Source organism: Thunnus thynnus, chromosome 17 (assembly GCF_963924715.1).
Source record: "Thunnus thynnus chromosome 17, fThuThy2.1, whole genome shotgun sequence".
NCBI lineage: Eukaryota > Metazoa > Chordata > Actinopteri > Scombriformes > Scombridae > Thunnus > Thunnus thynnus.
In genome coordinates, this window is record NC_089533.1 from 28498230 (window position 1) to 28512820 (window position 14591).

General features: G+C 40.8%; 1 protein-coding gene across 2 annotated transcripts in view; it reads right to left on the bottom strand.

The window, feature by feature from the left end:
* Positions 1–2494: 2494 nt before the first annotated feature.
* Positions 2495–14591, bottom strand: part of prr12b (proline rich 12b) — a 40436-nt gene continuing 28339 nt past the window's right edge. For both annotated transcript variants that reach the window (XM_067615974.1, XM_067615975.1), the window contains exons 8-16: positions 13343–13947; positions 13134–13250; positions 12136–12269; positions 10723–11888; positions 10483–10602; positions 9337–9434; positions 9002–9133; positions 5335–5430; positions 2495–3708 (exon numbers count right to left, since the gene is read on the bottom strand). In XM_067615974.1, coding sequence (XP_067472075.1) covers positions 3574–3708; positions 5335–5430; positions 9002–9133; positions 9337–9434; positions 10483–10602; positions 10723–11888; positions 12136–12269; positions 13134–13250; positions 13343–13947 — 2603 coding nt within the window. In that variant the 3' untranslated portion in view covers positions 2495–3573. The remainder of the gene's footprint in view (positions 3709–5334; positions 5431–9001; positions 9134–9336; positions 9435–10482; positions 10603–10722; positions 11889–12135; positions 12270–13133; positions 13251–13342; positions 13948–14591) is intronic.

Sequence of the window (14591 nt, forward strand, 5' to 3'; positions counted from 1 at the left end):
AATCACTTTCATTGGAAACATGTAAGGAAGAGATCTCTTTACAGCCAATATAGACAGGAGCATCAATTAAAGCAACTCTTGAAATGTGCACATTCAGTTTTAATACAGACTTGAAAAAACAAGAATCTATCCTTTAAACACGTTGTCTGGAAACAAAATTGTGCGGTCTCTTAAACTCTACTGCTGTGTCATGAGAAGCTGCAGTGTACACTGCACCAGTGAATCAGTCCAAACCCAGCCGCTGTGTCCTGTAGAAATCACCTACAGGTTACCTGCTGCACACCTGCTCTGAAGCAGGTTAACTTCAGAGAATCAAATGTGTCAACAGCCTGACCACTGACCAAACAGCACTGGAAAAATGCCTTATCATTCCTATCCTGACATCCTATCTCGGATCCAGAAATGGACAAGTACTGAATTTTACAATAAAGTTACAAGTAATGAAGAGCAATAGATATTTTTATGAGTCAGTAGATTTTCATGTGTCACTCTGGATTCGAAACAAAGCTTCAGACATATGGAGGGATAATTTACAACACTAAATACCCAGTAAACCCAGTTTATAATATATCAAACTACAAAGCAGCACAGACTATCAATCAGTTCATAGCAAGGTAACACTATTATAAAGTAAACATGATAATTAAGCATTCATGTTACAATGAGTGAGAGGCAGCAAATGTGAGAAAAAGAAAAGGGAGATGGGTGAAAACTGAATGTAAGGCAAGAAAAGGAGAAATGGACAACTGGCTTGTTTGCCTGTTGGATTGTTTGTCCTTTTTGTATTGATTCACTAAATCCCACCACATTTAAACTGCCGCAGCATGGACCTCAAAATGAGGTCTACTTAATGTGAATGATCTAAATCATGACCTTGAACCCAAAACTGTCAGAAGGAAAAATAATTCAAAAACAAGAAAATGGATTCATTATCCTCCAATTATTTGTCCATTCTCAGATCTTTTGACTGATTTTATGCCTTTTCCTCTTTTGTTCTTAGTCCTCAGTTTTGTTTAGTTTTTCATGAAAGAGGTTCTACAGCATAGAGCAGAAAAACAGTCTGATTAGAATGAGTTCAACTGCAAAAATGATCAATCTCTATTTATTATTTCTATTTACAATGTTAAGCCCACATCAGTTTAAAAAAAAAGTTAAATTGAAGCAGAGAAAAGCTTTGAGTCTAGTTTCCAGCTTAGACAACTGAGCAAGCACTGGACATGGACTTACCTGTGTGCAGTAAAAAAAGACCTCATTTTAGGCTAGATGATTTGAGTGTCCATACATAATCACTTTGGCAAGCAGGAACCTGCATTTCTCATAGCATACTCTCTCCTTACATGTGTTTTACCTGAAAAAATGGATCAAATGCTCTAAAATGTACAACATAGAACCAACATGAGGGCAACAAAAGGGCAACTTTTACCTCCTCTTGAAAGAGCCATTCAACAAAGGCTTCAAAGGCATCAGCTGGAACTTCTCTGAGGCCAGCCATGGTATAGGGGCTCCAGATGGTGTTGGGGGACCCTTAAAAGATCAGCTGACAAAATTGTCCACCATGGAGGAGATATTCCCAATGCAGAGGCCCTGTTCCACCAGCTGAAGAAGGAACTTCAGTTGAACTTTTCTTTGTAGGAGAAGTTGTAGAGAAGAAGATGCAGGACCAGGCCAGATAAAATACACCTATATAACTTGCCTTTGCAAGGCAGATGAAGATGTCCTGGGTTGTACGTGCTATGGGCTAAAACAGGTGAGGCAAGAATGGAGGACCCAAGTTGCAACAAAGACCACATCATTTAACAGTGCAGTAGTGCTGTGTTAAATATGCCAATGAACCTTATCCAGGAGTCATACTGGAAGTTGAGGATAGAAATATGAAAGTGAAATACATGCACAGAAACAGTATAAATAAATTGCTCTGGACAAAACTACGGGAGGATATAAACTGGTACAGTGATGATTACAGAGCCACAAGTTAAAGAGTAACAACACAATGAATTGTTTTTTGACACTGTACATATCATCACATAGGTCCACGTTGGCATATGATGTAATTACGGATGAAAAGATGCGTCCAGGTTGAAAAATAATTCTGGAATTACCTACAGAAGCATCTTTGAGGCATATCTGAACTCAAATATCCAGATGTTATGAACAGGCCCAGTGAGTTTGGGGCAGGATATGTTGTTGCTGCTGTTTGTTACAGAGGCTTGGGACTGTTTTCCTTAACCCCTTTGCCATACAACTGCCTGGCAAAGTGAGATTACAATAGTTTTGACCTTATCAATAGAGATGAGAATGTCCTGTAACAGGGTGGTCAGTTTTCCTGTGTCACATGCACATTCAACAAGAATTTGTTCAAAATGATTAGGTTACAAAATTCTGAACAGGACCAATATATTTATCTTATAGCTTAACAGGCCCTCCTATAGATGAGATTTTTTACTGCATGTATGCATCACTCACTTGGTGGTGAAATGACTTGAGCACAAGAGTATTTATTCATCATCACGTTTGCCATTCGTTTTATTTAGTTTTGTCAAATACAGGAATTTCATGTACAGAAGAGGAACTGGGAACTACAGAATGAAGTAGCTGTACAATATTTACACATCAAAACAACAAAATTGCTCTGCAAGAATATCCTCAGAGAGGTCAAATCATGGGAAATATCAATCAACAACAAACAGATAAAAATGACTAACATTAAACACAGACATTTATGCTTTTGAATCATTTCATGTCACACTTCCTTTAAGAAAGTCGTGCTTTATTTTTTTTTGTTCTTTGTCTTTACAGGCATTAAATCCTCTCTCTCATTGTCTTTTGAAGAACAAACAGAAAGAACACAGCTTATTTTAAATACATTACCCCTGAATCTCAACCGCTTTCACACTGAGGCCGGTAGAACCAAGAGACTATCACATAGTCCTTTTAAACCATATTTCTGTTTCACTCAACTCTAGATTTACCACTGTTGGTATGAGAGAAGCAAAAAATTGCAGGTGGGCCATTTTTATGTATACCCCTTTAAAACATATTTCAAAAAATAATAACAGCCAACAATCCCATCTTATGACGGTCATTTTTAAAAATGTCCTTGTATAAATTATACAAACCATATAGTTATCAATACATTACTTAGACAGTGTGTGTGCGTGCGTGCATGTGTGCGTGCGTGTGTGTGTGTGTGTGTGTGTGTGTGTGTGTGTGTGTGTGTGTGTGTGTGTGTGTGAATATATTGTAGGTCTTCACAAAAATCTTTTGTAGTGCTGACCAAATGATCTCATGGTCCTTGTCTTTGACTTTTGAGGAAAACCCTTCACATTCACAAAGTTCACTACTCTCCAGCTTCCAATGTTTTTTTGAAATCAAGAGGTACTTTAAGATGGACTCAATAATAAACAAATACTTTAAAAATGAAACCTCCCACAAACAAACCACTGTATCTCACTGGAACCGCGGCACTACTAGCACCTGTTCCTGTTTCTGTAGTGGGATTTTTTTGTTTCACAAACAGAAAGCCTCCGTCTATGTAATACTTCAGGTGGATATGTGAGTTTAGTGGCTGGGGCTTCAAGCCTTGGCACTGAGGCTAAGCAGCTCCATGAAGGAGTTAAAGAGGCTCTCCAGCCAGCCTTGGTTAGCCATGCACTGCTGCACCACCTCCTCCTGGCCGGGGTCCTCCGCTGCCTGCTCGATACTGTCCGTCTGGTCAGAAAACAACAAGTCAGTTACATACAGAACAATGCCCACAGTGCAACTTTACAGAAAACTACACAAGAAGAGCAGACGATACAAGGCTGTAAAAACTGGCTTATAACTGCAGGTGCATATTTATGTATCTGTGAGTGGGTGAGGTGGACAACTAAGGTTTTATTATTTGATTTTAAACAAGAAAAAGTGTGCATTGTCCATGCAAGTAAATAAGAAACATGAGACTGGTAAAGAAAAGGAAACAACTATGACAATAGAAAACTATTACTAATATTACTTAATAGGAGGCACTGGGTTAAAGTTGAATAGATGTTCTCTCCTCCCTCATCTGCTTTCCTCTACTTTAGGCTGCTCCCAGACCTGCAGGAGGTTTCTGGCTTGGATTGAGGAGCATTTTTGTAACTGGAGGGGATCTAACCCTCTGTCTCCACACTGCCCAACACTACTCTGGCCTTCCAGAGCCCCCCCAACCACCAGGGCCCAATCGGAGGCACCTCATCCTCAAGCAATATTACTTTTATATCCACCGCTAGAAGTCTGGTCTAGAGGCCTGTCTAGTGTAACCCGAGTTGGTACAAATTATAATCAGTCTAATCAGGTCTGTTAGGGTCTCATTCTATTGCACTAGGTCCATGTCATTGTGTCAAGATATCTAATACCAGCTCTGATTATGTGGTGCTTCATCATCTCTACAGAAAAACGTGTGTGAACTGTGAAGTGCAGGAAAAATTACATACATTATGCTATTCTTTTCCCCTGCGGCTGGTTCTTTTCTTTTTCTGCTACCGTATTGGCTCAAATTTATTCTGGACATTCCATTTGAAAAAGTGAGTTTTGTTTTATGTTTGAGGACTAGACACGTACATGTTCACAACATCAGATATTCTTTTTGAATCGAGAGATGTAACACTGGGGCCTACAGAGAGTGTTGCATTATGGGTCGTTTGTTGTCTTATGCTAGGCTAGAGAGTGTCTGCAAGTCAGTTGATAGTGTTTTTTTAGAGTCAGTGTTTCAGTAGCCCATTTTAACCTGCAGGAGTTTTTGAAGTGTGTAATACATTTTTCTGCCACAGAGGAAATACATTGATGATGAGTGGAAAGGATGAGAAAATAAGAAAATAAGTCATTTTGATCACTTCCAAGAGGCTGACAGAAGAGTGTGTGAGTATGTGACTGATAAACAAGCTACACAACTGTGGGATTTACGTTCTGCATTATTGAACATAATTCACTTTTATGAGAGAAAAGACTTCAAGGATGAGGACTTTCCTCTCCTTGAATTAATAGTGCCTGAGGGAAAACCTTCCCAACAGGGGCAATTGTGAAATTGTGAAGGGGGAGTCATCTCTAATCGCTTCTAATTTGCCAGAATTGTAGCATTTAAGTCACTTAGTAAATTTTTAAAAGACAAGTGGGAGAGTTGAAATCTGAGTCTTTCCATATATTGTCGCCCTTCAACATCCCTCCAACTCCCAACAACTCTCAAGCATCGAGAGAATCGAGAGCGTGTCCTTGCATGGTAAATATGCCAATTTTAGCATTTCATAAAACTCAATGATACAGATGGGGTTTTGGACTAAGAAGCTTAATACATTTTATCATTAAAGAAGCCATCCTTACCTCCTTCTTGCAATGCAGGAAGGTGTGATACTTGTAGTGGTGAAGGGAATGATACAGACTGTAGATCCGGCAAGTTTCAATTGAGAGTTTCAGATCCTGCAAAGGGTTGTGACAGAGAAAAGATTTAGGACATTTTTTCCAGTATTTTCTAGCAAGACGTCCCCCCTGCCCTTTTGAAAAGAGCACTACTGACAATCAAAGCAACACTGATTTTTTTTTTATACTTGAGTCAGTAAATTCCAGCCTAAATTATCTGAGAGAGTTTGTCTTAGCTAAAGTACACAGCTGTACTTTCAGAAAAAGTAGGGTTCTACTGTAGGCATTTCGGAATGGTGTGCCTCTAAAGACCAGTATAGCAAACTAAGGTGAGATTTTTTTTACAGGTGTTTCACAGTCTTTTTTGACTTTCCATTAATCCGGATGAATGTTAGGCTACTGGAAGTGTATCTGAATCCATATGCTGCTGCAAAGTACACAAATTGTTGATTTGCAAACTGTGGTCCATTATCACTGTAGAAACATTGTGCGATGCTAGCTGATGTTGTCTGTTTCTAGTGTTTATTCAGTCTCCTGAGTAGGGTCCTTGCTGTTTCACTGATGTTGTCTTTCTCTCAGAGGGGGGGGGGGGGGGGGCTATCTTAAGGGTCTAATAGCAGGGATCTTAAGGTGTTGAATGCTTTGTGGTAAGTGCTGACATGATCTGAAGACTCTGGCTATATGTTCTTACAGTCTAGCCATGTAAAGGAGTCCTGCTGGGATACCTCTGGGGGTCCCTATTGATTCAGCAATTCTGTCCTGGTCTTAAACATACATTAACTGATTTCAGCCACTTGAGGGCAGTGGAAACAGGTTGTGCACACAACATTGACATATCATCACCAAACTGCTATGGCAAATTTGTTATGAAATAGTTGTTAATTAACACATCCAGTAGTTCAGTCAGCCAACAAACTTTGCTTGTTAACAAGAAAACTCCACAGGGCACCTTTAAGTCGAGGTGGAGTTCTCTTCATCCCGTCCTTACACCTGCTGCTCTGGAGAGCCCCTTGGCCCTGCTGCACCTCTGTCTCTCTATCCTCCTCATCACTAACAAGATGTCGGGTCCTTCACTGATGTTTTATGTTGCAAATGCTTGTTAGAGTTCAAACTGAGATATTGGCCTATATGTTATCTTTATGTTCCCATCAGCCTTCATATGGACACAGGTGTCTAGAAACAGTTATTTATAATCCTCTTCTTGCTCATTAGTTCAAAAACCTTTGTCTTCCCCCCAACATACAGCCACTTGTTATCACCTGACTAAAGAGCCATACATGATGACACCTTAGCCAGCTCCATGTGCTAATGAGGACCATGAGATGCTATTGAAAGCTCACAAAGCTTCTAAGAGGACCTTGAATACTGACATATTGTATACTGTTCCCAAAGGTTCCCCAAGAATGAACTTCCATGCTCAGAGCAAATAAATAATTGGTGTTGTCAATGATGAACAAATTTGCTCCCACTTGGTCTCTCTGGCAGCTCACTGGACATGAATAGCTCAATGTTCTTTGACCATTTCATCAAACTGACTACTCAAGTCAGGTCATGCTGGTTTTTTGGCTAACTTCCTGCACCTCATCAACCACTGATTTTCTGCATGTAGTACCTCAGTGGGAAGGACAGAGCCTCTGTGCAGTAACCCAACATGTACGATGCCCAGCTATTTCTGACCACTAAGCTGTGACTGACTCTTTAAGGTGCCTGGCCATCCCTTCATGCACAACACCATGACCTCTGAGGACACTCTTCTCTGCTTCTCTTCTTCTGCCAACTCTTCTCTTAACTGTTATTCCCCAATATCTCAATCAACATAGACACTGGTACCCTGCACTCAATCTCTGTAGAACTACTTGTGCTTTGACTAATGGTTGCAGGGCTTTGCATAGAGTGTTGGACATGTAGTAGCCAGTGGTGGAATGTAACTAAGTACATTTACTCAAGTATTGTACTTAAGTAAAAATTTGAGGTACTTGTACTTTACTTGAGTATTTCCATTTTCCATTTGATGCTACTTCATACTTCAACTCCACTACATTTCAGAGGGAAATATTGTACTTTCCCCTCCACTACATTTATTTATAAGATTTTCATAAAATTATATATTTTAAATGCACAATATGTAATTTCAGCCGCTAGGGGTGTGATGATGGTGTGAAGTAGCAAGGGATCATGAGAGTTGTTGTCTTCATTGTTATACAACCAGCGTCTTCAGGATAGATTTACCCCAGTGTTCATCTTTAAGGATGTTTTTACCGGGAGTCCAATTACCCGCAAAGGTCCCCTTCTCTCCAAAACAAACGGACCCGGTGATTACAGGTAAAAACACTGAATAAAGCTGTTTTACCTAAAAAAAATCAGTGTTTCTCTGACGATGTTCGGCGAGCACCAGACTTCCTGGAGGGGCTGTTAGCCGAGCTGCTGCTAACGTTTGCCCAGTTTATTTCTCTGATAACTTAAGATCCAGACGTCTGACGACTAAATCCTTCATCTGGCTAAAAGATATAGTTAAAAATTACCAAAATTTATCATGAAAATGTGACCTAAAACTGAATAAAAGTCAGTTTATAACAGTTTCTGTCGAACAATCACAACACCGATATATTATCTTGTATGTGTGCAAGTTACTCTTTGGTAGACGCCATTGTGGTAAACAACCACAACGCTGATGTATTATCTTGTATGTGTGTAAGTTACTCTTTGGTAGATACAATTGTAGCGGACAAACACAACGCCGACACATGCATCTTATGCACTACACTCTTTGGTAGAGGTGTACGATGCCATTGACAGGCGACCAAATGAAACAGTCCGTTACCTTGATTAAAATTACAGATTTCTCTGGGTTTGAAAATTGTGGGAAACATTTGGGATAATATAAATGCACAACTCAACAAAATATATAACATAGGTCTAGTTGTTTTGAGACATTTTAATGTGGAATAATTACATATTATAGCTTTAATATTCTAACTGTTATTTAAATTATCTGCTCTTTTCTTTTTAAATTTGTTATGCACTTTGAGCTGCATTAGTATCTGAACGTTGCTATATAAACAAAGTTTATTATCATTATCATCATTATAAAAACATATGATACACTTATATAATATAATGCAGTACTATTAATCTACCCAAAGTATCTAAAATTGCCTCCACATTGACAAACTGCAACACAAAATGCTCTTATATGTATTTGTTAGTGATAAAAACAAGCAATACAATATACTAAAATAATATACCACCCTAAAAGAAGCCTACTTTTACTTTTAACACATTAAGTACATTTTGCTGATAATACTTCTGTACTTTTACTTGTAATGGAGTATTTTTAGACTACAGTATTTCCTCTGAATACTGTTAGTAGCAACATGTTAGTCTTAGTTTGTACAATATGGTAACTGATGATGGCATTCATGTTTTGTATTGTTTTTCTTTTTGTTATGCATGTATTATTTATCCATGTGTGAATATAGTATACACTTAGTCATATTTTGTATGTTAGTTGCTCTTTGTCTTTAGATGAATGACATTCATCCATCTTTTGTCAACCAAGGACCGGTTACCCACAACGCTTCAAAAAGTACAATATGAGTAAGAGTGATGTTATAGCCATGCTATTTCTTACCTGTTGCTTAGGAATACTCCTCTTGACGCGGTTCAGAGTTTTGCGGTTGTAACCCTCCCCACCAAGGTGAACTTTGACAGCTCCAGTTTCCAGTGGGTCTGCTGTCATCTTGGGGAAGATGTGTAAAGCCTCCTAGAGACAGGAAAGCACAATGTAGTCAAATACATGAGATACAACTCAGTTTTAGTTAAACTCACATATGTTTGCACAGGATTGGTACAAAGAACTCCTTTTTTTCCTTTTTCTATTTGGTATTTATTTCTTGTAAATCAGTTGTAACAGACATTGATTTGACAAGTTCTTGTAAAACAAACTAGAAGAATGTGAAGGTTTACCTGGTGCTGAGCACTCATGTTGACCCTCCTCAACAACCTCTTCTTCTGTTCACTGAGCAGGCTATCAATCTTCCTCATGGGTGGGAGGTACAACTCATCTGGAGTTAAAGTAGTACAACACTCATTTTCATTTCAGTCTTATATTTTAACCACTGTCACTGCTTATTATTGTGAGGAGGTTAACAACAGTTAGTAGGTTAAGTGCTTTCAGTGGTGGTTTTCCATACAACAGAATTGGCATGATAAAAGATGTTCCTCACATTAAAGGACAGGTGCACAATTTTTCAAGTCTATCTTGAAACAACAGTCAGGAGCACAAATGAACATTCAAACATGTTTTTCTTGCTGTAATCATTCCTCCTGTTCATACTGATCATTAGAAGATCCCTTCATAATGCACTTACAATGGCAGTGATGGGGGACAAAATCCACAGTCCTCCTTCTGTGCAAAAATGTATTTAAAAGTTTATCTGAAGCTAATATGAAGCTTCATCGTCCAAATGAGTCAAATCAAGTAGATATCTTTCTTTTTTGTTACTATACTTCCACCACAGCTCAACAGGGAAACACTGTCTGAGGAAACACAAAGAGGGAAATTGCTGCTAAAAAGACTGTGAATGTGTCAGATATCCACTTGATATGACTAACTCAGACTGATGAAGCCTCATATAAGCTTCACATCAACTTTTAAATACATTTTTGCACTAAATGACTGTGTGGACACACTGTGGATTTTGGCCTCCATCACTTACATTGAACCAGTATGAACAGGAGGAATGATTACAGCGAGGAAAACCTCTTTCACTGTTCATATGGACACCTGACTGTTGTTTTAAAACAGACTTGAAAAACTGTGAACCTGTCCTTTAATAATGCCGAAAGTGCAATAAATGCATGTCGCCTGCACCCTTCATCTAGCCAGTTCTCTCACTCACGCTCCATTTTACCCTCACTCATGAACAAAATCACATTCACATAGAGGGGAATCCACTACTTTCCAGCAGACAAATCATACCACAGCATGTGGCATAGGCTACTCAGACTCAACACACAACAACAGTGAAAAGGCCATTCAATCTCTGGACAAGTCACTTATACTCTCAACTCATTCATACTTTCATTGTGTCCTTCCATCTGAGTTCTCACCGTCAGTGTCCTCCAGTGCTTGGATCATATCAGGGTCAAGTGCCGTACTGACCAGCATCTCCACGTAGCTCCTGAACATCTCCCTCATGGCTCTGCTGTTAACTCCACCCCGCACAGGTCCTTAAACACAAACAACTCACACTGAGGGCCTGGACACAGCAGACACATGCCGAGGGAGATTCATGAATATGTTATTAATGAAAATGTGTGTACCATACACACACACACATAGCAGCTGACCTTCGTCATCACTGGGTGGAGAGGAGTCAGACTCAGAGGAGGAGGATGGCACCTCCTTCAGCCACTTCTTCCTTTTCTTAGGAGGAGGCTCTGCCTTGTCCTGTGAGGTCTTGGCTTTGGACTGACGCTGCATCTTCTCTCCTCCTCTCTTCTCCTCCTTCAACCTCACACACTCCACTGTGCCAACTCTCCTTTCTCGCTCCTCTCTGTCTCTTTTCTCTTTCTCCTGCTCCCTTTGTTTCTCCTTCTCTTTCTCCCTTTCTATCCCCTCCTTTTCCTTATGTTCCCTCTCTTTCTCTTGTTCCCTCTCCTTCTGCTCTCTCTCCTTCTCCCTAAACTCCTGTTTCTCCTTTTCTCTCCTCTCCTTTTCTCTCTTTTCTCTCTCTTTTTCTCGTCTCTCCCTCTCTTGTTTCTCATTCTCTTTTTGTTCTCTCTCCTGCCTCTCCCTTTCACTTTGCTCCCTCTCCTTTTTTTCCTTTTCTTTCCGTGCTCTCTCCTGTTTTTCTCTCTCCTTCTGCTCTCTGTCCTGTTGCTCCCTTTCTTTTTGCTCCCTGTCTTTCTGCTCCCTCTCCTGTTTCTCCCTTTCTTTTCGTTCTCTCTCCTGTCTCTCCCATTCTTTCCACTCCCTTTCCTGTCTCTCCTTTTCTTTCCGCTCCCTGTCCTGTTTCTCCTTCTCTCTCTGCTCCCTGTTCCTCTTCTCCCTCTCTTTCAGCTCCCTCTCTTTTTGCTCTTTCTCATATTCCCTTGTCTCCCTGTCCTTCTGCTCCTTCTCTTTCTTCTCCCTCTCTTTCTGCTCCTTCTCCCTTCTTTCACCCTCTCTTTCTCGTTCCATTTTTTTCTCCTTTTCTCTACGCTCCCTCTCCCTTTGCTCTCTGTCCTCTTTTTCCCTCTCCATCTTCTCTTTCTCTCTCCTGTCCCTCTCTTTTTGCTCCCTCTCCTGTTTCTCCTTCTCTTTTTTCTCTCTCTCCTCCTTCTCTCTCTTCTCTCTTTCCTTATATTCCTTTTCAACTTTCTCCCTGTGTTCCCTATCCCTTTGTTCTTTTTCTCTCTCTCTCTGCTCCTTCAGCTCTCTCTCTTTCTGTCTCTCCTTGTCTCTGTCGTCTCTCTCCCCTCGAGGTGGGGTTTGATTGTGAATGGTGGGCAGCTGTTTAGGTAGTGACTGCCGCCTGTCAATCAATAAGTTAAAAAAGAAAGACACAGAGTGAATGAAGTTCCATGTGTTAAGGCCAACAAAGCTCGTTTGTTATTTGAGATGAACCCAAAATCAGTTGTTGACAGCTATGTACGTTTTTGACACATTTCTCACAGAAATTCATTCAGATCTGTCGTTTTGATGTTGCTGTAGCTCCGATTCTTGTATGACTGAGTAACAAACAGAAACATTTGACAAGAACATCAAACTCATAGCCTCACCTCAGAGTCAGACCAGCTCTATGCCACGGCTTTCTGGAACACACTCTGACATAATCTTTCTTGTTGACATTCTCCAAGAACTTCACGTACAAACGCTGGTAACGCATTTTTGCATCACCAAAGTAACCCAGATACTGAGGGAAGAGACAATAAGAATAAGAATTATAATTTAATAAACAGTGTTGTTCTATATGAAAAAAATGATTATGTTATACAGGATAAAAGTGAGGATCAATCAACTGGATACTCACAATGTTCACAATTTTTCAAGTTTGTCTTGAAACAACAGGAACATGAAACATATGTTTCTTGCTGTAATCATTCCTCCTGTTCATACTGACCATTAGAAGATCCCTTCATGATGCACTTACAATGGAAGTGATGGGGGACAAAATCCACAGTCCTCCTTCTGTACATAAATGTATTTAAGAGTTTATCTGAAGCTAATATGAAGCTTCAGCGTCCAAATGAGTCAAATCAAGTAGATATCTTTCAACGTTACAGTCTTTTTGTTACTATACTTCCACCACAGCTCAACAGGGAAACACTGCCTGAGGAAACACAAAGAGGGAATTTGCTGCTAAAAAGACTGTAAATGTGTCAGATATCCACTTGATATGACTAACTCAGACTGCTGAAGCCTCATATAAGCTTCACATCAACTTTTAAATGCATTTTTGCACTAAATGACTGTGTGGACACACTGTGGATTTTGGCCTCCATCACTTACATTGAAATCACATTTGAAGGGGATCTTTTAATAACCAGTATGAACAAGAGGAATGATTACAGCGAGGAAAGACACACACGGAATATTGTAAACCCTTGAAATGATTACAGTTGCGGGGCCCTGGATTGTACCATACCAACTATGACAACACTAATTTGTTTTGAACCCCTAGAGAGCAGCAGATCATCAGTTACCTGCTCTACGTAATTCAGTTTTGATTTAACCTGTGGGAGTCCTGAGATAAACGTATGACTGCTGGAAAACTTACATTACTGGTTGCACAGAACTGCCTTTGACCATCTTTGATCTCTGGGCTGAATTTCTGGAGCAAAGCTTTCTGCACCCTCCAGATTGGTGGGGGCTCCCGGCCTGTCTGCAAGGCCATCTGGTGACACACAAACAAATGCAGTGTATATTATTAATGTTAAGGTATTTTATTCACCATACATACTTCCTGGGAGCTGTGCAGGGACTCACCTTCAGAGTCCCGATGTCCTCAGTTCGAACCACAAACTCATCCCGCTCACGGAAGATTCCCTCGCCTCCACTCTCACTGTCCTCCTCTTCACTCTCCCCAGCGATGGCGGCGTCAGCCTGCTTCTTTGCCAGGTGGAGGGAGGTAAGACGCTGGGGTGCTGGGGCTTCCTCTGGGGTTGGAGGGGATGGCGGTGGAGACGATGATGAAGAGGGTGAGGAAGAAGAGGATGAGGAGGGGGACGGCTGCCCAGCTTCAGGTTCCTGGTCCTGATCAGAGGATGATGGAGGCGGTGTGGTGGACGGAGGGGGTATGGACTGGCCCAGGGGAAGGTTGGAGAGGGGTGAGGAGGGAATGGCCGGAGGGGAGGTGGAGGGGGGTGGAGAGGTACCTGCAGTTGGAGCCAGTTGGTAGGAAGCCTGCTGCTGCTCAGGAGGAGGATAAGTTGGATTCACCTCTTCCTCATCCTGCTGCATCGGCAGAGGGGAGGGTTCAGAGAGACACAGGGGAGGGAGGGGTGAGGGTGAAGAGTAGGTGGGTGGTGAGGGGGAGATGGACGGTGATGGGGATGGAGGTGCAGGAGCAAGCACAGGTCCTGATGGAGAATCTGAAAAATAGGATGGGAGGAGGAAATGGGAAAGTTACTCTCTACTCAAAACCAGGCGGACCAAAGCCAGCTTCATTCCAGCCTCCTGAACTGGGTCTAGCTGGGTAAACAGATTGTCTCACACGCACACACTAGCACTTTAAATGAAAGGTATATATGAACTTTTTGATATGAACTTTAGATTTTAGATTTTAACATGTCTTTTAATTATGAGAGCTATTTAAATACTGTCCGTAAACTGGACTTATTGATGCTGTTTTTATCTGATTTGTTTGTTTGGTTATGTGCACTGGTACTCTCTTCCCAAAAGAAGTTCCTAACAGAAAAATAAAGTTGTTTGAATTTGAATAACTGCTGCTAATTTTTAAGGTGAAATGATTGTTTGATTCCTCCCCTGGTTTGGTGTGTTTCTGCATGAAACCAGATGTCAGTGCGGGACCCAAAGGAACCGCACTGCAAAACATGTTGGTGTGGATATTGATGCTGCCAACTGATTCAGACAAAATCATCTTAAGTCCACTCACTAGCTTTTTCCAGAGCTTTCTCAGTTAATTGTTGTTGGCTCAGGTGTCATGAAGGTGGTTCAGATGTCATCACGTGACCTAAGATTGGAGCCTTAGTCAAAATAAAAAAGTAGCTCTCAA